At 36.4% G+C, this 23,878-nt stretch overlaps 1 protein-coding gene across 6 annotated transcripts in view; it reads left to right on the top strand.

Annotated features, from left to right (window-relative positions):
• DPP10 (dipeptidyl peptidase like 10) overlaps window positions 1–23,878 on the top strand; it is a 362,759-nt gene that overhangs the window by 256,036 nt on the left and 82,845 nt on the right. For all 6 annotated transcript variants that reach the window (XR_006939924.1, XR_005861359.2, XR_005861360.2 and 3 more), the window contains exons 4-5: window positions 6,713–6,807; window positions 15,936–16,010. Coding sequence is in view for 3 of the 6 variants with exons in the window: in XM_422126.8 (XP_422126.5) it covers window positions 6,713–6,807; window positions 15,936–16,010 (170 nt within the window). In the remaining 3 variants the exon portion in view is untranslated. The remainder of the gene's footprint in view (window positions 1–6,712; window positions 6,808–15,935; window positions 16,011–23,878) is intronic.

Below are 23,878 nucleotides of genomic sequence, written 5' to 3'. Positions count from 1 at the left end.
TGCTTTTTGTCCATAAGTTGATTGCTGTTTGAGTTAGATAATTGCTTTCCATTTATAGTAGAACACAATTAGATCTTTGCATTTTCATTTATTTTTATTCATTTCTTTTGTAGTGCTTTGCCCAGTTATTTTCTAAACTTTTATCACTTACGATAAGAGATGAGTTACAGCATAGCTCCTGTTTTCTTTCAACTTTTTGTTGTTGTCTCCTTAAATAATGTGAGAGCCAGATGCTAATTTACATGGTGGACTGACCATTTCAGAAAGTTGGAACTTAGCTGTAGCTGTGTCATTCCAAGTGTGCCCATGAAATAGAGGAAATGAGAAAGAACCTACTGGAGCAGCCTGGATTTGAGAAGTCTGCGCCAGTAGGTCTGAGTAGAGCTGCTGCACTCAACCCTAAGCTGAGTCCCAGGGGAACAGGAGAGAACTGTAGGAAAATGTCTTCATCCAGGAGAAAAAGCAGAAATACGTTTTACGCCATCCAGCAGTACTAGAGAAGAAGTAGCTCCAGCAAGCTATTTCTGCTCTCTGCCATGGATGATAAGATTTCTTAAGTTACCAGTGAATAAATTGGTAAACTTTAGGTAAAACTTGGAAATTTCCAGCTTGCAATGGCTTTGTGTTATTGTGGCAGTACACAGAAGAGGAATGTATCCTTTCCAAAACTCTGGATATGATGGCTTAATTTTGTTGTGACAATTCTACTGACAGAACACTGGGGTTTCACAGTGTGTGTGTGGGTTGAGCCCCAGTAAAGTCTCTGGAACAGAGCTATACTCTGCGATTGGATGCATTTCACATTGTCTGTCTCTTCACAGTGTCTAAAGGGGAGCTATAAGAAAGAAGGGGACAGACTCTTTAGTATAATCTGTTGTGATAGGACAAAAGGAAATGGTTTCAAACTAAAAGAGGGGGGAATTTAGATTGGTTGTAAGGAAAGGATATTTATGATAAGGATGGTGAGACACTGGAAGAGCTTGCTCAAAGAGGTGCTGGATGTCCCATCCATGGTGACATCAAGATTGGGCTGGACCAGGCTGTGATCACCTGATGGAGCTGTAGATGTCCGCGTTCATTGCAGGGGGGGGTGAGACCAGATGACCTTTAAGGGTCTCTTACCACTCAAACAATTTTATGAAGACAATGAAGTGTAATTTAAAAAATAATAATAATCCAGGTATTTTTTTTGAACAGACTGCTGTATCCATCAGTATTAGCATATCAGTCTGGGTCTGCTATCTCAGGCTCTGTCTTCACATTAATAAAAGTGCAGTAACTGGGAAGCTGACCTTCTCAGCAGAGCCAATTTGCTTCTGTCTGTGGAGGGATGCTACTTTGCCTCTGCTGCTTCCACTTCTGTAACTACTGTACCAGAAGATCACTTGGTTTTGGATTATAAGGGAGAGAGAAGTAGAAGGCCCATGGAAGTCAGGAAGTACAGGAATTACCTGTGTCTGTAAAACTGCAAACTGTTTTGAATAGGGAATTTTCTATGTAATAAGAGAGTAATTCCCAAGGCAGGTCATGTTTTACATTATAAGGCTACTGTGAAATAAATGTTTTCCTCAAAGCAGCATGAACAGGAGACTAAACTTTTAGAAAAGTAGTGCTCAGCTGACATGTGACTTGTGTGGCATATTGGAATTTCATCTGTATCTGTAATATCTTCGTAAATGACTATTTTATTTAATTAGCACTTAATTAAACAAAGATTTGTCTAGCACCTCCTGTTCATTAAATCAGAAAGCTTTCTCTATTTTAATTAGCATGACATTTTCTATAATCAATTTAATGAAATACCATCTGCAGTTCTAATAATACTGTGTACAGCAAAGGCTGATTGGCGTATGTGTTGACAGCAAGGTATCAACCTTTTTCTATTTTAAGAAAAGGTAAAATATAAGAAAAAAAGAAGAGTGATAGGCTGTTTTGTGCGGCAATGTATAATGTTATTTAAACAAATGGAAACCCAGTAACTTCGAAGGGAAAATAAGCATTTGCAATTTTCAGTGTAACACTACCAGCAATTTCAAAATACTGCCCTGAAATTTCCTTATTATGTATTGTAGAGCAGATCTTCAGTGTGTGTGGTATGCATTTTCATCTATCTCTTTTCTTCACTTTTGAAATATTAGTTACACTCTTAATACTGTTCTATTACCTTAATATCTGATGGTTTCAAGTATGAGAGACTTGCCCTATCAGCCTAGTCTGTAATTTAAATTACAAGAGGAGTTGCTTAAGTTCAATGACATGTGAAACAAAAGTCTATACTCATCAAATAAACCAACGCCGTTCAATATTCTGCTTTCAGAAAGCTATATTTGCTAAAGGCCACGTAGACCCTGTGCCAAATTCTTCTATTACCTTAATTCAGGGTTTGATTTTCAGTGGCAGCAATGTAATTCAGGGTGGAATTAAGTCTGTTTTTTTTCTTCCAAATAATAGAATTGTTCATTAGAAATTAAAAATAATTTGTTTTAGTTAGTGTGAACTTGTATGAAGCCACGTGAAGCTAGTTGGAAAAGTAAGTGTTGCAAATGAGCCCTGTAGCATTTAGGGTGTGTTGTCAATTCAGTAAATGAGGGCAAAGATGTTATTGTAGAATTAGCTAAGATGGGACTCATGCTACAGCTTAAATAAAACATGTTTGGTATTTTGTGATATTTAGATATTTAGTTAAACTAGATGCTACAGTTCTGATGAAAAACTTTAAATGTGATAGATGCAAAAAACCAGGGAAGATATTTACAGGCATTGAAAGCCCTGAATACAAGTGAATCAGTTTGGTAAGTCATCCTCAAATGGATCCTGCAGGTAAAGTGGACTGCGTGCTGCAGGTTAGGAAGTGGAAGGGAGAAGGAAGGCAGTCTGTTTTGTCTGCCTGGGAATAATTATTCTTCTGAGACTGGGGGATTTGCATGCTGTGACTTTGAGCAGCATAGCGGGTGTACACCCACATGGATTCTCCAGCAGCATTAACCAACTCCAGCATCTCATCTGCAGCTGCAAGCACAAAAAGGAAACAAATTATGAATCGGATGGAAAAATAAATAAAACTTGATCCCACAGGGAGTCAAGTGGAAGAATACCACGAGGGCTTGAGTTTTTATTGACACAAAGCTGCAAACAGAAGTTATATTGTGCAGGTGGTCCTATATTCCTATAGATTCATTGCAGAAGGGGATGAGAAAATAAGTAGAATTAAATTCACAGATTCCAAGCCAGAAGTGATCATGGCAGCCATCTGAAATAAACCTTTAAGATTTTTATCTGCATTCAGACTAAAGTAATTATTGACATAAATATATAAAGTGTTAACCGAAGGAGATATATCATTGATAGAAGTAGCCAGTCTTTCTCATTATTTTTGTTAGTGATACCATTTTTAGTCCTCCTAATGTGTTTTCCATTAATGCTGTATAATGTAAGCTTTGGAATCACAACATTATAAAAGAAGTCAAATGCTTTTAAGAAAACCCAATATACAGATTCTTAATAGTTGCCTCTATCAAACATAATCCTGTCAAAATTCGTTTGACAAGATTTGCACTCCATAAAATGCTATCAAGTGTGAATTATATTACTAGTCTGTATTTTGTAGGAAGAATCCTGGATTTATTGTGCTGCTGTTTTACTGGGGACTGATGTCAAGTTAATTTATGTACAAACCCTTGGTTATCTTTCTTTACATTTTAATAGCACAGAACTATTACAGGTGGGACGTTTTCAACATGTTATTTGTGTACATCACCTCGGACAGGTGTCTTGAAGATATGTGGTGCTCTTAGAGGCTTCCTCACATTCTGCTTTTCTATTTCTAAAATAGGAATATGCTTTCTATTTTAATGATGTCCTCAGATAATACAGCTTTTGAGTGCTGTGTTTTCTGCATGGTACTATTCTTAATGCATTTCAGATCAAGCACGCTTTGCTTCTGCTCCTCTGAGCAGCTTTGAGAAGTGCTGGGGATCTCTGAACTTCTTTGTCACGAAGATATCAAGATAATAAATCAATCAGTTTGAACAGACTGTGTTAAGGACTAGGTATTTTTTTCTGCTGTAGACTTTGTGACCCTGGGTAAAAGACAAACTAGAAGCAAATATGTTTACAGCTCTTATTTACATCTAGATTATCAGTAGGAAAAAATCATCATGTTGTTTGGCCATCAGCTATCCCATTATCCAGCCTGAGAAGTGCCCTGCAAGCTATTGACTGGAATAAGACTTCCATATAAATTAGTATGATTACTTTTGAAGATTGTATTTATTCTTAGTACTTGCATGATATTTTGATGGATTTTTTTTTTTTTTAATATCTGAGAGTCTCTAGGCATTTTGCAAACATTCATTTAAATTTATGCACTTCAGGAGTTAACAACTGAATCCAATATAGAGATGGAAGCCAAGGTTCAGTGAGAGGTATAATTATTGTCCACTAACATCTGCCTTTTAAGTGATCTGACTTTCAGTTTTCAATACTAATAATTTAAATAAAATATCATTCTAAATTGAGAATGAAGGTAACTTTAATGCCAAGTTCGTTATGTGAGTGAAACTATCTTGGTAGGATTTGTTAATAAAACATGAAAAATCCTGTTGAACAAGTGTTGATGGCATGTTGGACAACTAGAAGATTAGGTGATTGAAAAGGAGTTATATTCTGATACTCTTTACATGCATTGATTGTGATAGGACAGGGGGGAATGGTTTTAAACTAAGACAGGGGAGGTTTAGGTTAGATATTTAGGAGGTAGTTTTTCACCCAGAGGGTGGTGACACACTGGAACAGGTTGCCCAAGGAGGTTGTAGATACCCCATCCCTGGAGACATTCAAGGCCAGGCTGGATGTGGCTCTGGGCAGCCTGGTCTGGTGGTTGATGACCCTGCACATAGCAGGGGGGTTGAAACTCGATGATCATAGTGGTCCTTTTCAAACCAGGCCATTCTATGATTCCATGATTGTTTTTCAGGCTGGGAAGTGCATTAGGTTCACCTAAGCACCGTGCATTACTCGGAGTGCTGTAGTATCACGGAAGATGAACACAGATCATTGTTGGTGGATGTTTAGTATTTCTGAATTATATGCTCCATTTCTTATGATCTGTTTTTTTTCATGACTGGGGATGCCTCTTTGTCTAGAGAACTGGTTTGTTGTTTTTTTTTTGGCATTGTAATGTTGCTTAAAAGTGTGGTCCTCAAGGAATTTTTAGTGCTGTCATACCTAAGAAATACATGCATGAAAATCTAAAAGAAGTTGCAGAAACTTAATGTCCTGTGGTAGTCAGTAACCCGAAATCAAAATAACTTTCTACAAAGTGTTGCTTCTTCTCATTCAAATGATTTTTTTAATGTTTATTTTGATATTAAGAAAAAAAAAAATCCACATTTCCAAAGGTATGTAATCTTTTTTCTTAAAAAACAGCTCTGAAAATCCTGTCCTAAATTCCATCCACCCCATCCAATTCCCAGCCATGATCTGAAATAGCTTAGTGTGCTCTTTAAATGAGGCTTCATTAATTTTACAGAATGCACCAGAGGACATTCACTAATGCTGTATATCTGGAGTTTCTGTGCAGTCAATTAAAATGTAGATACATTTTTTTCTGAATAAGCGAAGCGTATTTTTTATGATAGCATAACCTTTTTCTCCAGTCATGTTTACTCGCTTCTTCATAAAATTCAAATAAGTGTAATGAATTTCTTAGGCATTACTGAGGATTAATAAAGTTCTTCTGAGTTTCCTTTAAGCTTAATTTAGAACTTTCCATGTTTTTATTTTAAAAAAATATATAACAGCTTTGCTAGATTATATATATGTATATATATTTACAATAGTTTTGAATAAAATACAGAGCTAGCCAGTGCTCAATCTCTTTTCAGAAACAGTGATAAATTTGGAACCATATTTTAAAATAAAGGTTTATGAAGTTAATGTATATTATCTATTGTATCCATTGCAGGTATTTTTATGAACCAGGTAGAAAGCCTTTTTCATAATAATGACAATTTATAATTCATACTTTTTGTTTTTAGCTCAGTTGTATTTTTTTTTTTCTAATGGAAACCACTCAGCTGCTGATCCGATATTCTGTGGCCTCGCACTCATTGTAGAGATCACGGATCGTCTGCATATATTGTACATATCTTTATCAATCCAGTTACTAGAGATATGGAATAGTACAGAGAGGTTTTCTTAGAAGCATTTCCAAGGAGATATGTGAACACGGTGTCCAGAAAAAGTTTTTTTGCAAAACTTCCCTTTGATATATAGCTTTTGGTATACGTAGTGACAGTGATTTCTAAGTCAGTGTTTTGTGGTACAGGATGTTACTTCATTCCCATCACTCCCAATGAATATGTTCTTACCACATAAAATGTTTCCTTTTAAACAAAGTCATGTTTTTTAATGAAGTGAACGTGCCATAGAGCATGTACTCATACTTACTAAGCTCATGAGGCAGGTGAACATAGAATCACAGATGGTTTAGGTTGGGAGAGAACTTAAGAACTTAAACACCATTCTGTTCCACCTTTTGTCATGGGCAGGAACATCTCCCACTGCGTTATGATATGTGTGCAGTTCTTCTCTCAGTCTTGTTTGCATATCATAATAAAGATATTCTAATGATTTCTATATGCTGGTTTTCTCTGTTGTATTATGTACTCAATGTGTTTGCTAATTTTTAATGCCTTTGTTGTTGTTACAGATACAGCAGTGGTGTATAAAGATAGGAATGGACATGTTATTGAACTGAATGTAGAAACAAATACAACTACATTATTATTGGAAAACACAACTTTTGTAAGTAATACATTTTATTTCTTGCTGGAAGTCTGCTAACTTTTTTCTTGTAACAGCAGTGGGAGAGTACAATATTTAAAGATCACAGAAAATATGTTCGTAGCCTAGAGTAGGATATGTATAAGTGGAAAGTGTAATCCATTCCTGTCAGTGCATGATTTCTGGCTTGTTATTTTATTCAACCTACATGCAAATAAGTTATTGGTATATATGTTTTTGGCTGTAGTCCACGTTTTGTTCAGGCCATTCGAAGGATTGTCCCTGGCATATGTGTTACAGATCAGCTAGATCCACTAACATTTCATAAAATGAGGGAACTCTACCCAAAGTTTAAGAGCTTTCCCTTATCACAAATGGGGAAATGTGTTCAAAAAATCATATGTAGATTTTCTTTTAAGCAATGATGTAGGTAAAGAAAAATTTATTTCCTAGTCCTGGTAATCACTAGTTAAACCATTCTTTAGTGCTTTAATGGCAAATAGATGGCTGAGGATTTCTCTTGAACAGTATCTATTACATACATGAGTAGCTTCAATATATTTCTGAGTAGCGGTAATTGCTAAGAAATGTTTTAGTGCTTAGTCTCCGTTTTCCTTTGCTTGGCTTGGTAGTGTTAGTCTCAGTGATACCACTTACATCCTACCCTGTAATTTCTGTTTGTCAGGACTTTGCATCATGAATGCACGGCTCGTCAGTCTTTCCTCCCATGTACTCCATATGGGCCACTGGCTGTTACTGCTTGTCCCTTTAGTGTCCCTTCTGTAACGTGTTTTCCACCTGTAGACCAAAAAAGATGACTTTTTTTTTTTTATCAGTGGTGTTTGACAAGGGCTGATTTTGTTTCTGGTGTGCTCTTGGCCTTTGCTGATACTGATTCTTCATTTCAAAACATAAGACCCCCATGAAGGTTCCTTTTAACTCCTTGAACCAGAAGGAAGAGAGCAGAAGCTCAGGAAAGTGAACTTGATGCTGACATCCCAGGTTCATGTAAAGATGAAGGAGAAGGGAGGTGAAATATAAAGTAATATAAGGTGCCTTATATTAAGGCAGAGTGTATATAAGGCTCCCTTTGTGTAAGCTGCCCCCCTTCAATATGCTTGGGTGTGCCTCACTCTACGTTCTACACCAAAAAAGACTGCCAAGCACAATGAAAAGTGGGTGAAAAAGTGAATTTCTGTAAAGTACAAACAACAAAATATTGCAGAAATGTTTTTCCTCTTAATTCTGTGTATCTGTGAGTGCTTGTCTAGCTGAGTGGAAGATTCACCGTGTTTGGCCTATACCTCCAGTGTGTAACTCAAATGCAAGCAGCTACTTGGACATCTGACTATTAAACATAAATTTAATTACAGTTCTTGAGTTTCCTCACAAATGAATGCATACACTTTTGGCTGCAAGTGTTTGGCTCACGCGATGTAGTGCCAGCATGAGAAGCTATTCAGGCTATTATGCTAAACCAGCTGTGCCAATCAGTGATGAATCAGTATGGACAAACTGCTTCACACTGTGAGCATTTCGTCTTGTCAGAAAGTTGCTCTGGTTTTTTTTTATGGAGCTGATTCATCCTTAACTCATGCAGACTGACAGAGCTCTCAACATTAGATATCTACACTTAATTAAACATGGGAAATTGATCCAAGATGGCTACTGTTCAAGCAACCGTTGAATGATTATCTACGGAATAGAGTCAAATAAAGACATAACTGTGGGTTTTTTTTTTTTTTTTTTTTTTGGTGAAGCTCCACTCTGTATGCAGTGAAAAGCTTTCAGTGTTGAATAAAGTAGATTCCAGAGTGTCCAGGGAAGTGGTGGAGTCACCTTCCCTTGGAGGTATTTAAGGAACGGGTAGATGTAGTACTGAGGGACGTGGTTAGTGAGCATGGTAGGAATCTTTGGCGTTGTACTTGCTAATCTTAGAGGTCTTCTATATTCAATGATTCTGTGTTACAGAGCCAGGCTGTATGTCTGAAAGCCTTATCTTCTAAGGTTTATTGTCCCCAAATTCACACTTCTGAATGTTCTCTTCCAATGTTAGACACCTGGCTCATTAATCAAACATTTTCCTCACTCACTGTCACAGCCGTTTAATCAGCAGTGCATAATTAGAACAGTGCTGGTTTAACAACTCTGCAGAGCTGTCTTATTTTAATGAATAATATAGTGTAGATCCAACAAAAGCAGTGGCAATACAAGTTCTCTCCTTCTATGTTAGAAGGTTTTCATTGTGGAACAGTCAGCTTTAGATGGGAATTATTAGCTTGCTTTTAGTCTGTATTCCCTCTCCTGTTTTTGTGTGTGCTCAAGTTGCCCAAAGAAAGAACAGGCTTTTCTTAGTAATGTCCACTGAAAATAGAATTGCTGTGATAAACTCCTTGTGCAGGGAAAAGGGGCTATAGAAGGGAATTGCTTTTTAAGCGTGAGAAATATCTGTTAGCTTCTCTGGAGGTCTTAATTTAAAGATGTGTTTTCTAAACCATGTCTGTCTTCTGAGTGTATTTGAGAAATGCATCTTGTTCAAGCTGTCTAGTAAATAGTTAATAACTAATAAATAGCTTCTATTATGAGCCAGCAGCATATAAATGTTAACAGCTGGAGGTTGGGCAAGTCTGTTAGATAGATCCAAAAAAAACCTGGACATTAATCACTGTGTGGCATCCTGATGTTTGTGACGTTGCCTCAAGACGTGATTACAATATGTTCTCCATCATCTGTTTGAGGTGCCTATCACCATGAGCATAAGTGACACGCTTACCAGTCATTTAGCATTTAGCAATACTTTATTGCACATTACAGTTCCAAAATAAATGATATTATGCCACATTTAGCTAAGCAATTTCAGTGTTTAACAAGCATTTTATTTATACCTTTTGCTGTCAAAAAGCCACTATGAGCAGGCTGCCAATTCACATACAACCTAGCTACGAGGCCTAGGTATTCTGGAGGGGGGAAATATGGAGGGCCCCATGGTTTCTTTTGCTTGTCGGAGCTTTTCAGCTGGGCCCCTGTGATGCTTCTAGGTCTGTCTCCTTCATCAGTTTTATAGTCCTCAAACCCAAAACAAAAATAAAAAAAAAATACAAAGATGAGAGGAAAAGTGTATGGGGACTGTGCTTTGTTATGGTCCTTTCCAAATGGAACTGGACTTGATGATTCTTATGAGTCCCTTCCACCTCAGAATATTCTATGTTTCTATGAAATGTGTTTTAAGATGCCTTTAGAAATTTTGTTTTATTTCTTCCTCTTAACAAAAAGGAATAACTGTGATAATGGTGGATGTATGCAAAAATATTCAGATGCCATGCATGCTCCCTAACAAACACTTGGCCATAAATGATCGTAGCACAACTACTTATGGCCATATCTCATCACTGTTTTAGGTGATGGGTTATATTTTGGATAATCAAATAAGAAGCTTTTGGTTTGTGTGCGATACCCAACAATGCAACTATTACTGTTTTCAGCTTGGAAACTAGAATAAAGTCTTGCATCCTAACAGGTTTCACCCAGCTATGTGCTTTGGACTCTTCTAAAACCCTGCCATTTCTGACCAGCTCTCCCACTGGATTTCTCTGCCTTTCCACAACTCTTCTCAAACTCCAGGGGAAACTGCATCAGAGTGTGCAGGAAACAAATCTCACTGAATTGCAAACCTGTTTCCAGTGGCTTGCTAGGAGCATACCCTAGAGCGTCATATTGTTGTATTACTGTGGGCCATCTTTTACACAAGGATGGAGAGGAAAGGATTATTTCTTTCTGTCTGCCAATTAGCGGATGGCATCAGAAGGGTGAGAGAAGCAGAAGCCTTGGTTCATGAATCATGATTAGGCAGTGACAGCCCAGCTGTGAAAACCCTGTAGAAGCATTGCAGCCAAAGGCAGAGAATGAGTTTTATTCCGAACAGCTTTTAGCAGGAACTGTTTTGTGCTGTTATATAGAACATTGTTCATAAATACCCCTTCTCGCTGATAGTTCCATTTTGATTTTTCTTTTTGTTTTGTTTGTTTTTTATCCCCACACATCCCTTCCTCTTTTGATGGGAAACTTAGTGCAGCATCTTAATGCAATTATAATTCCTTTCTTGATTAATGTAGGTTTAATTGCAAGAATAGCTTACATGCTTCTATTTTAAGAGTCTTGTATAAGAGATTAATGAAAGATTGAATAGTGCTAAATGCATTAAAGAACATTATATTATATAACCACATAAATATTAAGAATTGTTGCAACAGTGGACATTTTAATGTACCACACATGTTGTTAAATAGGTTGTTATGAACACTGAAACATTATCTTCTCTCTCCTGTGCTCCTGTAAATGTTAAATAATCCCCTCAGCAAAATCTTCTTCACAGAGGGTATTTTATGGGGCAGGGTTTATTGATGCACTGCACCGCTGTGTGTAGAGATGGGAAAGCCTGACAGATGGGAGGGCTTGCCGTCACTGTGGCCTGGTGGTGGCCATTGGTGTTTGTCCAAATGCAGGAGGCTTCAGCATGCAAAATGCCATGAAGAATATTGCAGATGATCAGTTGAGGGTATTTCTGTATAGGATGTCTCTAAAAATACTACTTATCAGATCATTACTCAGTATAGAAGTTATTGGCTAACTATGCCAAAAATGAGGAATAAGGGGAAGAAAAATTAAGTCATTTTTACTAATGAGGTATTATTTTCTACTGGAGTAGCAATAGTGTGTGAGTTAGTTATACTATCAAGTCAAAATTTTGACACAGAGCATGGTAGGAGATATAGAGAGATGTATAATTTCTGAGGTAGTAGCATTTTCATCAGCTTTAAAATGACAGTCCTGAAATATTTTATCCTGGAGGAATGACAAAAATTTTAAAGCCTAAATATGTGCAAAGGGAGTATTAAGCAAAAATTAGAGAAGGAGTGGGGAAGATGAACATTTCTGGGAAGAACAGAGGTATAAGAACCTAGAGCAGAAGGAAGTGTAAATCTGAAGGAAATACCAACAACAAATAAGTGAACTCCACAAAAGCTATAATTTCCTCTAGTCAATTTGAACTCCAATGTATTATTTCACTTAAAATTATCCAATTGAAAGTATGAAAGAAGAGCACTATAAGGTGTTTGACAGGTGATAACAAACCTCTGTTCAATGTGTGGGCTGGACTGTCTCACAGGTGACTGTCTGTCTGCTCTGTGGCACATTCTTGAAAGTTCACTAATAAGGCACTGATTTAAATGTTGCACCAGTTTAAATCCTTCAGAATAGTAAGAAAAAAAAAAAAGAAACCATCCAGAATCCATTCTAAACAGTAAAAACAGCAATTTTCAGTTGGTGAAGTAAGAAGAAAAAAGGTGCTGACACAGAGAGATCCTTTCTGATGATGAAAACCTGAACCCAGCTTAAAGGTTCACAATTGTAACAGGCATGTCTGTTAGTAGCAAAACATAAATTAAAAATCATCAGTGCAAAAAAAAAAAACCTGACTTTGGAATTCAAACCTGGGAATTTATTGTTCATCTGAATGTTGTTTTTCTTTTTAATCCCTAGTATGGAAAGGCAGAAGAGAAGCCACATGCAGGGTGGGAAGTCTGTTCTGTTTCTGTGTTGTGGAATCTTTCTCATTCTTTTACTTTCACTCTTACTGTTCCCATCTGCTTTTTCTTTCCATGCAAAACTACATTTTGCAAAACATTTGGAATGTAGAGGCTGGAAAGCTGAATGGGAAAAGGCTGTTAAAAGGTAGTGTTTCCCTTTGCCTCCATTCAGCTCTTACTCTTGTGATCTTCTGCAGCAGTGAAGAGCTACAGTCACTGCTTGTCTATGGGATCTTCACATTGCACATTAACTGTCAGGACAAGAATTAAAACCTTTATCACGTGCATTTCTTTCAAACGATCTTGGAAAGACAATGTTAAATATGGTTAGCTCTAATGATGAAGTCAGAAGGCAGTTTTGTTTGAGTGAAAAATGCAAGATCAGACATGGGGTTGTTCTTCAGCTGAAAATGTGATGTCATCTTTGGCAAAATGGATGACAAATTTAAGAAGGGAAGACTGTACAGGTGAAATGTAACTAATTTAGGGATAACAGTTTATCTCTTTGAAGTATTTTATAGTTGAATAGAGCTGATAGTTTTTGTAGGGATTTTAGGTCTTGATGTGGCAAGATAGAACAAATGTGAAGGAGATAAACAAAATGACCTTTCCTTCTGCCTTTCCTCTGGCCAGGTTTGAAAGGGGAAATGGGTGTATATGTAGAGCACAGTACAGACAGAGCTCAGTTACCATCAGTCTGCTATCCAGCTGATGCTGTGCAATGATGCAGAGGGAAATGAGCCCTGATTCTGCAGCCAGGGACCAGGCCTAATTAGCTGCATATCTCCCTGTTTATTTGTCCTGGGCTACAGTTCTCACAAATCAAGCAAAGAAAGATAAACATAGAGGCAGAATCATAAGGGACAGCATTTAGATCTGTCTTTCTGAAGAAGGCTCAAAAGCTCCTGACAAAGCAAGGACCTTGAAAAGGTGCTGATATGCAGACATGGCAGTGGAAGAAGGATTCTCTAGATGACAAAGTGCCTGAGGCTTTTGTTTTTCATTTCCACTGTTTCCAATACGGTATTGTTTCAATACTTTTTTTTTCTTCAAAATTCAAAACCATTATTCTCCTGAGAAGAGAACAAATCATTGAGGTCAAGCTCTTGACAAACTTCTTTTTAATAAATAAACAACTCTATTCCCTGTAGCAAACATCCCAGTACACAATCTCCCCAGGGTTTTAGCAGCGTACATCTAGTTTCTCATAGAGAGGACTGCAGCTTTCTTTTAAATCCACCACCTGATGATCTCATCACCTCAGTCAGAGAGTTGGGCATCTGTCGGTTAATGAAATACCTTAGACACATACACAGGGAAAAACTGGAATCTGTCTCTCTTTTTTCTTAGTGTACAGATAAATACAGAGTTTATTTTCCATGGTGGACAGGCAGAATGAATCTGGTTATAATGTGTTTTTATTGTTTTTGAACTAGAAGGGTTTCTTCTGTGCACAGAAGTGCTATTTCTGAATTTATTGCTAGGACAGTCTGAAAACAAAAGAAGAATGTAGTTGTAACTTAAACCCCTCCAAAATTCTGTTTGAATTAAACATTTGATTTCTGGAAGGCTTGATTGTAAATTCAGCTTTAAAATTGGGTTAATAATGTTTTTAGGGTAATTTCAATAAATCAGCACTGCTATCAGCCTCGGCCATGCAAACTTGTTTTCTTATGGTCTAATTTTTATTTTCTTTGTTCTTAAGTGGAACATTAAAAAGTACAAAATACCTTTATGGTCTTTTCCACAAGAATTCCATTACACTGAAAACCATTCTGCCAAAGCCATTCCCTGCAATCGAGATTATAGCTCACTGGCATTGCACTTACACCGTGCATACGAGGTTTTGCTGGAAGCAAAAAAAAATTTGTAGGTGAGCGCAAGCTGGATGAACAAGGTTACATTCAGTGGGATTCAGGTTAGTTTAAATCCCAAATCCACAAGACCCCACTTGGATACAGAGTGTGAGAGTAGCTCCTGGTGGTGTTTCAGATTGCCAATACTTTGCCGCTGAGCTCATCAGGTGTTAGCATTAATTGTATTACTTTTGTGGTGGCATGTAAGTAACTGAAGATTCTTATTAAATGCTGGAAATGTTAAGCGCCGCATTCCCTGAGAAAGAATTTGTAAAGCTGCCTGGGTTGCATATTGCTTATGAATGAGGTAGTAGGGGCAATAATTAATAAACTGAACTAAATCAGAGAATTTTCATATCTAAAATGTTTTTAGCTATGTGCCAAACAAAAGGCATGTTGTCCATGCATTTAGTTTCTGGTGGTTATCTTATGAGAGGTTGTTTGTACATGGTGGAAATCTATTCTGTGTGATTTATAGACTAAAAAATTCCCTACAGCCTTAAAAGATCCTTTTGTCTTCTTGCCTCAGGACAGCTGACTTATCTTCAAACTTTGGGTACTGTTGTGCTATTGTGCACAGTTTTGTTTTTTTTTCTCCAAAATTTATTTTTCCTTTTGACTGGATTTGGATAACTTGGTTCTAGTTATATTACATAGTAACTAGATTGTATGTCAAAATGTTGCATCTTCTTAGCCTATTGGAAGATTAGCCTTATGAATGCATTGGTCTGTGATTTCTGGTTAGTGTACCTTAATCCCTCCCATCGATTACTTTAAATTAGCAGTAGGATTAGGCTAAACATAACAGGATGCTCAAGAAGCAAAATCAGAAAAAGTCTTCGTATGTTGTTCTGCAAAGCTTTTCGTACACTTTTTCTCATCTTGTAGCTCTATGGTTCTGTTAATTTTTCTATACTACCTCTTATTTTAATTCTTTTACTTCTCCCTTCCCTTCTCATTCTGTAGATATCTCAAGATTCATTGAAAATTTCTTCCTGCAACACACTTCAAAGCACACTTATCTTTCTTCTACATTAAATTTTTCTGCATAAAATTTTTTTTTTCAACATCAGTGTTATCCCTTGATTAAGTTACAGCCCTGAATTCAACTGGATGTCATGTAGTCTTAGCTAGATATAAAACAATATTAGTTTTATAATGGTATTTTATGTTCCACTTTACTTTCCACTAAGCGTTTTACTTCCTGTAAGAAAGAGGATTTTTCTTTAGTGCAAACTGGCATGCAAAATGTTTATGTGTGGTGTTTAAAGAAATATAGTAAGGACACAGTGCATACCTATTCTTTTTTGTAGTAGCAGTAGTTGTGCATTATCTTTAAAGCTTAACCAAGTGACAGGCATCCCATGTAATCATTCCTTATGAATGCACCAACCAAAGCATCTTCCCTCTTCCTTTGAAAATGAATTGGTTATAGTTGTTATCTTTAAGCTTAGTGCCTGCAATCGTGGCAAAAAAACTCATCAGCTTCTGAATTTGTAGTTGGTCTTGAATCCAGATTCATCTGTCACCATTCTACTGACATCTGCAAATTAGACTAAGAATTATTGCAGTCCATCTTTTATGTAAATTAAGCAGGTTTTCCTAATTAGAACTCTTATGAATGGAGAATTACTAAATTAACTGTAATTTGGAAAAAATGATCTTTCCTTCTGTGTACTTACTTTTATTGTTACTTCATTTGTAGGTAACTTTCAAAGCATCGAGGTACTCAGTTTCACCAGACTTAAGATTTGTTCTTCTTGCATACGACGTAAAACAGGTAAGCCAACAATTCATTGTTAAACAATCCTTTAAATTAAAAAGCTGAAGCCCTTGTTGTTTTGTGTATTCTGTATGTGACTTCACATAATATAGTTTGAATCAAGTACTTAATTTCTATTTCCATGACTTTCTACTAAAATGATGGTAACACATGTAGCTAAGTGTGGCAGAAATATTGCAAGATTTTTGGATGAGGTAAATTGCTCTGACTTCTCTGTAGTGTTATGTCTGTTGTGCTTTAGAGGTTTCATAATCCTTAAACTGTTACTAGCTGATTACGTGAAATCCAATCTGAAATATTCTAGAGGTATCAATGTAAAATGACTCATTTACGTGAGACTAGATCCAAGTTGGTATTTTTCTAATGATTCTGCTGGATCTTAGATCAAACTTTTCTTATAGTACCTATTGACAAGCGAGCAGGAATCAGGTGTTGTTTGGTTCACTGGTTTTGTTGTGCAGGGCTCCTATTTGACTCTTGCATGAAAAGAGTCTCCTCCTGCTTCCTTTACTCCTTTCTTACTATGTGAAAGAGTTCTTGTAATTCTTCATGCTAACTTAATTTCTGTATTTGACCTACTGAGATTTTTGTTTTGGATGGCTTTGTTTTGGATTTTCTTAGCAATGTAGCCAATATGGAAAAATGGCAAGTTCTGAAAATATCCATCACTCCTCACTAGACTTAAATGCAATAGCCTCAGTCTTGAATCTGTCCCTGAGTAAATGTGATCCAGTGACATGCAAGCAGTAGTGGTTGTAGTCCTGGTTGGCTTTGGATGAGACTTGTGAAGCTTACTCTGGAGTCCTGTAACTGGTCTCATGGCTTTCAAACCAGAACAATGTCTACATGCTCTAGAAATGATAGTGACAGTGGTAAAACGTTAATAGCATGGTGTTGTCAGCTCAGTCCTCAGTTCTTGTTAACAGTAATGCCATTGAATTTTCTCACATTCCAAAAAGGTTCTGTTCCTTAAGGTAGGAAGGAAAATCACCAAAAAGTGTAAGGGAATTCTTTCAAAATTTAGTAAAGCAATTACTGTGAATATGTGGTAAAAAGCAATTTTTCTCCAAATTTTCCAGTTCTTGAGAAAGTTGTTAGGCTGGTGAGGCACTTCCATGTTTTCTCAAAATCCTTGGGGGACAAGGTATACAATGCCTTGGAAAGCCTCTGTATTTCAGTCACTTTTATTTCTTGTATCATGAAGGACTAAGATAGTGTTCATTTTTCCTGAGCCTCCTTGTATTTTTCCTCAGTCAGAACCTGATTTACTGGTTCTGGAAAGGAGGAAATCCACTCATCTTTCTTTTTCTAGTTGCTCACCATCATTCATTAAATCAGTTGTCTATAAAAATAAAAAAATAATCTTCGTAAATAAATTGGAGATTTTAAATTAAATAGCAGGAGAATCAGGGAAGACTCTTTCCTCAGAAGGGCGCATTTGAATGTAGGACGATACATTTGAGTATATCTTCTTACAAAAGTGAGGATTTACTTCTTGTTGCTTATTAAAACACAGTGGATTTTAAGTGTGAATGGTTTAATACCCTGTACAAGGAACTGCAAATAATCTGTAGGCATTTATGTGGCATCTCTGAAAGTTTTAGTAGATCTCTCAACCTCTCTGCCTCTGTTCATCACTTATTTGTCCATCTTTCTTTTGGTTTAGATGGTTAATTGCACTGTAAGATATTTGATGGGCTTTCTGCTCTTGCTGCATATTGAGGCTTTTTAAAAAAAAAACAATATTGGTTATTTACATACATTATTCTGTACTCTTTGTAACGTACAGTGATACAGCTGGAACAAATTTATTAATCAACTGTTTTATGAATGAGCTAACATGCTTCAGCTGAACAGATTGAAGAAAAATAGAGGCAAATATTTCTTCAAGACATTTTGTCATGAAGTTGTAATAGAAATAAGGTTATTTTGATGTTTTGATTAAAAGTAAATGTTGAATTAAATTAAGTAGTTGAATATTTATTTTACTATTGTCAGCATTTTCTTTAATGTATTTTATGCTTGGAATAGCAAACTTTAATTAAATTTGCAGTTGTTTCAGCACAATTAAGAATGTCCTCTACGCATAACAGCACATAAATCTGCATGAAAATAAGGCATCTTTGAATATAAAACTAATAATTGAATGAATAATTTAAACCATGCTTAGTGGAAGGAGCAAAACTGTTTTATTTCACATAGAAGTTGTTTTAGTGTAGCTCTATAAACTTGGAATTCCTTTGCTGTGGAATTCAAAGTGTTGTAAATTGATTTCTGGACATCAGGATCTCCCCATGTTTATCATAGCAGATCAAAACATGTAATCCAGAATTTCATAAGCACTACAGCTGTCTGGCACATTCTTTTTTTTTTTTTTTTTAACATAAGTCTTTTGCCATTTTAGAGGTCCTTTCTTTGTGCTCTTTGCTGTAGTACTCCATGCTTCTAAAATGCTTTCATCAATTCTCCAAGTATTTTACTTGCCATAACTTGCATGGATTGACTGTGTGTAGTTCAGACTTGGTCACTCACTGTAATTTGATTGGCATTACTGAAAAAGTCAAATTTTTGCAAGGCAACAGATCAGTAAGTAGGAACAAATTTGAGAAATTAACACACATTCTTGCTGGATGTCCTACCAACCTGGGACCGTGTGAATGCAGCAGCAGGGAAACCTTTGTGTGTATTGTATGCAGAGGGGGATAGTTCTGCAGTGGTATGTCTTTTTGATTTTGATTTTTCTTTGAAGAATATCAATGTATGAGCAGAGAATGCCATACTCTGAGAGTTCAAACATCTAAGCCAGTTGAGATTTCCAGAGGAAAGGTTGTTTCTCTATTGCTTTTAATAAAGTGCGTGTTAAAATGACCTCTAAACCTTTTCTCACTCTGCTGGTGGCATTTTTTGCTACTACCAAAAACTGATTTATACTTTTGATTAGAAAATGGAAATCAAACATTCCATTCTTGCTTTAATGGTAAAGGATGGGGCAGTAAATTTACAATTTTGTAGTGCAGTGAACACTGAGATGCAGAGAATTTCTTTTTTCCAGTGGGGATTTTGTGTATCCCTCAGCAGAAGGTTGGAAGGTTGTCCCTGGAGACTGAGTGAAACTAAAATAAATTTTATTCTAGATACAAGTGTTTTTTTTTTTGTTTGTTTTGTTTTGTTTTTTATCATGGGCATCATAGATATCTTCTCACCATGTTCTTGCTAGAATATAATATGCCTTGGAAGAGCAAATGAGTAAGTAAATGGGATCAGTGTCTCTTTTTCTTTGTAAATCCCTTTGTTATCCTCACTTGGTTTAATAATTCTTTTCTTGTGACTTACTGTTTTTTTTTTTTTTTTCCTACAAAATACCCTTTTTCTCTTTCTGCTTTCAAATCCCCATTGAATACCAACTTTCAGGAATTTTTTCCTTCTTTATTCTCTTTCCTATTACTAATGCTTATTTTCCTCTTTCAGTGTGTACTGTTTTATTTGTGGTTTGGTTTCAGCTTTTGGTTCAGAAACATGCTTAATAAAATATTAAAGTTAATCTCTAGTCTAGAAGCATAAGGATTTACAAATTCTCTAAAATAGGAAATGGTTTTCCTGAGATGGGGCTTCAAACTGTAATGTCTTTTAGCTAGAGATTTTTAATAAAACAGTGTGTTTAGCTTATAGCAGTGTAAAAATAGTAATTCTTATGGTAAGGTTGGGATAAAAAAAATAATACTCTTCAGAAAGGAGGAGAAAAGCAGAGCTGTGGATCTAAATGGGTGGAATGAAAAATTTTTCAAAACTGTTTCTGAAGGTTTGCAAGTTACTGTATTGAAGGGAAGACAAGAGTTCAACAGCAAAGAAACCCCAAGAGAAAGAAGTTAGTTATCTGCTGTGCATTGATGCCTGTTATCACTTTACTGCTGTAATCTCTATTTTTAGAGGATAATGATAGGGAGTACTGACCACAGTCTATGGCGAATGGAAAGAGAATAGCAAGAAGGGGTGTGCTCATCCAGCTCTTAGAGTCTGATATAGACAGTGTATCAAGTGCACTAGAGGGCTCTTCAGGAGTTTATCTGCAGATTAGAAGAATCCACAAGGGGAAAAAATTCAATGCAGTCTTAAATTATGATTATCTGATCAATGTTAAGAGATTATCTTCCTACTAATTAGGTGGAAACTAAATGTTTAGTTGTTGATAATCTTCTCAGTCAGTGAAATTAATTGTTAGATTTTTTTTCCTTTGAAAATTAAAGGATAAAGAAATTACCCCGCGTTGTTTCTTAATTTTAGTCAAGGCACTGTTTGTTGTTAAATACTTAGAACACGTGCAAGTGTTTTCAACAAGATGTTTATACAGTGCTTCTGAAAATCTGACCTTGAAGAACATTATCTGGAATATGAGCTGAAGTTTGGTAACATACAGAAAAAAAAAAAAAGATTAAACGAGAGCTGTGTTCCAACACAGAAAACATATTTACTCACAAGGTCTCTCCTTTAAAAGCACTTCTTATATCAGTAGTGAACTAGACAGTATTTTATGTACTGCTGTAGGTGAAGCAAATATCTGATATAAAATTCCTGCTATCATTTTTTTCTCCAGAAATGCATATTTCTTCAGATAGACTCTCTATTTATGTCTTTCTTAGATGATTTTCTCTAACTAAAAAAGCAAATAACCTAGAAGATTAAATATTAAGCCTGATCTGTAGTATCAGAGAATGAAATCAGCCTCTGAAAATTAATTAGTGTTCAGCAGATTTGAGGTAAGCAAACCAAGTGTATGGGTTGAAATCATATTCCTCTTTGTTTGAAATTTCAGAAAGTATTTTTTGAATGAAAACTATGGTAAGGAAAGAAAGCATGGGATTCCCAGTCATACCTTAAACGTAGATCTATTAATTATTCCTGAATATGTAATATATGGAAGCATTTGTAGTAAACCTGGGTTTGCATAACATTTCTCACCTCTTACTGAGCCTCCCGCATCTTGACACTATGCTTGCATCCTGCTACAGTTGTCTTCCTTTGGGTTTGACTTCAAAAATATTTGTTAGCTTCTTAATGTATTACTTTTTCATCCAAAAAAGATACTTTGAGTATTTCTTATCAACTGCTACAAAAGTAAAATTCAAGTAGAAAGGAGGAATCTGTAGAAGCTCTTCTGTTATCCTCAGGAAGTTGGGGAGTTTAGTTCCAAGGTACACAGAAATCTTCCTTCATCTGTGGAATAGGTAGGAGCTTTCACATAACCCAAGGTTTCTTTGGTTGTTATTTTTGGTGTTCAATGTTTTTCACCATTTCACCAGTTCTCCGGTTCAGTATTAAGTAATTAACGTTTTCAAGTATCACAAAATGCATTTCCATTTTTGAAAGCAAACAGGTGAGGTTTTCTTTAGGTTGTCTTTTTTTTTGTTCATCCAGAGTATATATTTAGAAATAATTCTGTAGTCCTCTTGTGTTTGCACAAAGCGAGCAGTAAGTCTAACAAGCTGAGAATTATAGGAGTTGAAAAATGGAAAGTTTAGTTGCATATAAGTGGGAACTGGCACCATTAGAGCTATGATATTTATGCAGCTCTGAGACCTGCAAATTTCTCAGATTTCTTTCCACTTAATTGATGTTCAAGGTGTTGGAGAGGCCTTGTTTAGAGGAATGATGCATGAAGTTAAGAGAATGGACACAGCTCTGCAACTGAAATGGGAAACTGGCAGCTTTCCAGCATATAGAATCATAGAATCTCTAAGGTTGGAAAAGACGCACAGGATCATCCAGTCCAACCATGTAGCCATACTGTCCCTTCATACTTGCATAGGAAAATAGTTGTCTTCAGTCTCCCTGCTCCAGAGAAATGCATGCTGCAGATAAAGGAGTTTATAATATCCAGTAGTGCTAAAGAGTGTTTTGTAAACACCAAAATTAGATAAAAAAGACTACACAATAAAATGCATTGATATTTTTTTAGAGGAATGTAAACTGACATGGGCTAATTGCACCCATATGTCTGTGGTACTTAAGCAGATATTTGTTCAACAAAATACACGTGTTGCTATGGCAATCACTTTGTCAAATGTTAAGTAAACTTCAAAAAAAAAAAAAAAAAAGAAAGAAAGCCTTGAAATGCTGTTTTCTGTTGTGACTACACACAGCTGTTCTGAAATAATTAATAGTCTCCTAGTATATTGGATTCATCTTAAAGAAGTGGCAGGGGCATCGTTACTGTCAGAGGTGATCTCTGCATTGTGTGGTGTCTGCACTCTTGTCTGCCATCATGAAACTGGCTTCCTAAGCCCTTCCACCTGGCACTGTTATGCCAAATGTGAGTCACTGTCTGCCTAAGCTGCGTTGCACTTTCCTGACTGTTCTCTGAGGGCATAGCTTGGCTTCGCTATGTGTCTAAGATCACTAGGAGGTCTGTGGGATGATTCATTTTTCCTTATGGTCCCAGTGAATGGGACATTCCAGCCAGTCGTCATACACAGCTATGGAAAATGTTTGGTTTTGTGAATTTATGGTACAGAGATGAAAGTGTAGTTTCTTTGGAATATCACCTACTTCCTAGCTCATCTGTTACATGGCAGAGCAGGTTTTGAGTTGATGGATTGCCTACCTTCCTTTCCAGAAGTGGAGGAACACTGGTATGATACACACGTGCTGTGCAGTCATACCCATTATCTCTCCTCTGAGAGAGGCTCTGAGCCTCCATGGTCAGAATGAATGAAAACACTTAATACTTTCCCACTTTTTTCTTTTTTTCCTCAAAAGTGATGAATATTATTGGTAAGGATTTTTCTCCTTCACTGTTCAGAATAGCAGTTTTGCAAGGACATACTTGACAAATGCTCTTCATACAAAGAACTTTTTTGTTAAATGAAACTGTTTTTCCATTTTTACGAGTGCTCTCTTAAATTCTGATCTATGAACGTCATGCTTTTATAACCTAGGGCTATGCATTGAAATATACTCTGTGGCAATTTATAACAAGTGCTGGAAGGCGTATAACAATGACAACACAGTTAATTATTTGCCTTTTCCAAATTTATGCATTTGCACTTTGGCTTTTACACATGAAATTGTTTCTTCTACATTGGCCATCTAGAGATCTACTGATGCAGTAGTATTTTAAGAAGGGAAAATTAAGAAGCACCCCCTGACTGCTGTGATTTTGTTGCTGGTCAAACAGAAGTCATTTTGAAATACTCTGGGTTGTTATACTGTGCTTGTAAATTCAATGGAAATTGAGAATAGTCAGTAGTAGATAGAGTACAGCTTCTGGGCTTTGCAGACAAGAGGCAATGAAAGTAGTACCCAGGAACTTATCAGAAGTGTTGCCCATGGGAACTGCAGACATCCCTAATTTGCAGGTCACATCTCTGTCTGCCACAGTTTGAAGGCTGTTGCTCTTCATCGTCCCTTCTGTCCTCTTCTATCCATTCCAATAATTTATTTTAGGAAAACTCTACAATATAATACCTGCATTGTTTTGAATCAAGTGTGAGATTTCCTGGATCCACTAGTCTTTCAATCTGTTTTAGATGTATCATTTTAATTTGGGAGCCTGAAGATTTGTTAAGCAATACCTGAAGTTCCCCTCTGCTCCCCTCCATTTTTTTTTTTATAGGACAGTGAATAATTGGGTGAAAAATGTTTTCATAAATTTACTGTTGCTTAACATCAGTATCGTACTATGCATTTTTCTCTTACTGCATTTTATGGTACTTTATGGATAGCGTTGGTTCTCTGGCTTTTCTGTACATTTAATGGAACGTATTGTTCCACTGTAGGTTTTATTAAGTAAACACCTAAAAAAGAATTATCAGGAACTGAGTGTAATGGGGCTTAGAAGAACCATCCCTCTGCCTTCAAAGTGCTCCCTC

Source organism: Gallus gallus, chromosome 7 (genome assembly GCF_016699485.2).
Source record: "Gallus gallus isolate bGalGal1 chromosome 7, bGalGal1.mat.broiler.GRCg7b, whole genome shotgun sequence".
NCBI classification, from domain to species: Eukaryota; Metazoa; Chordata; class Aves; order Galliformes; family Phasianidae; genus Gallus; species Gallus gallus.
The sequence above is the reverse complement of the archived record's forward strand: the minus strand, read 5'-3'. Positions and strand labels throughout refer to the sequence as shown.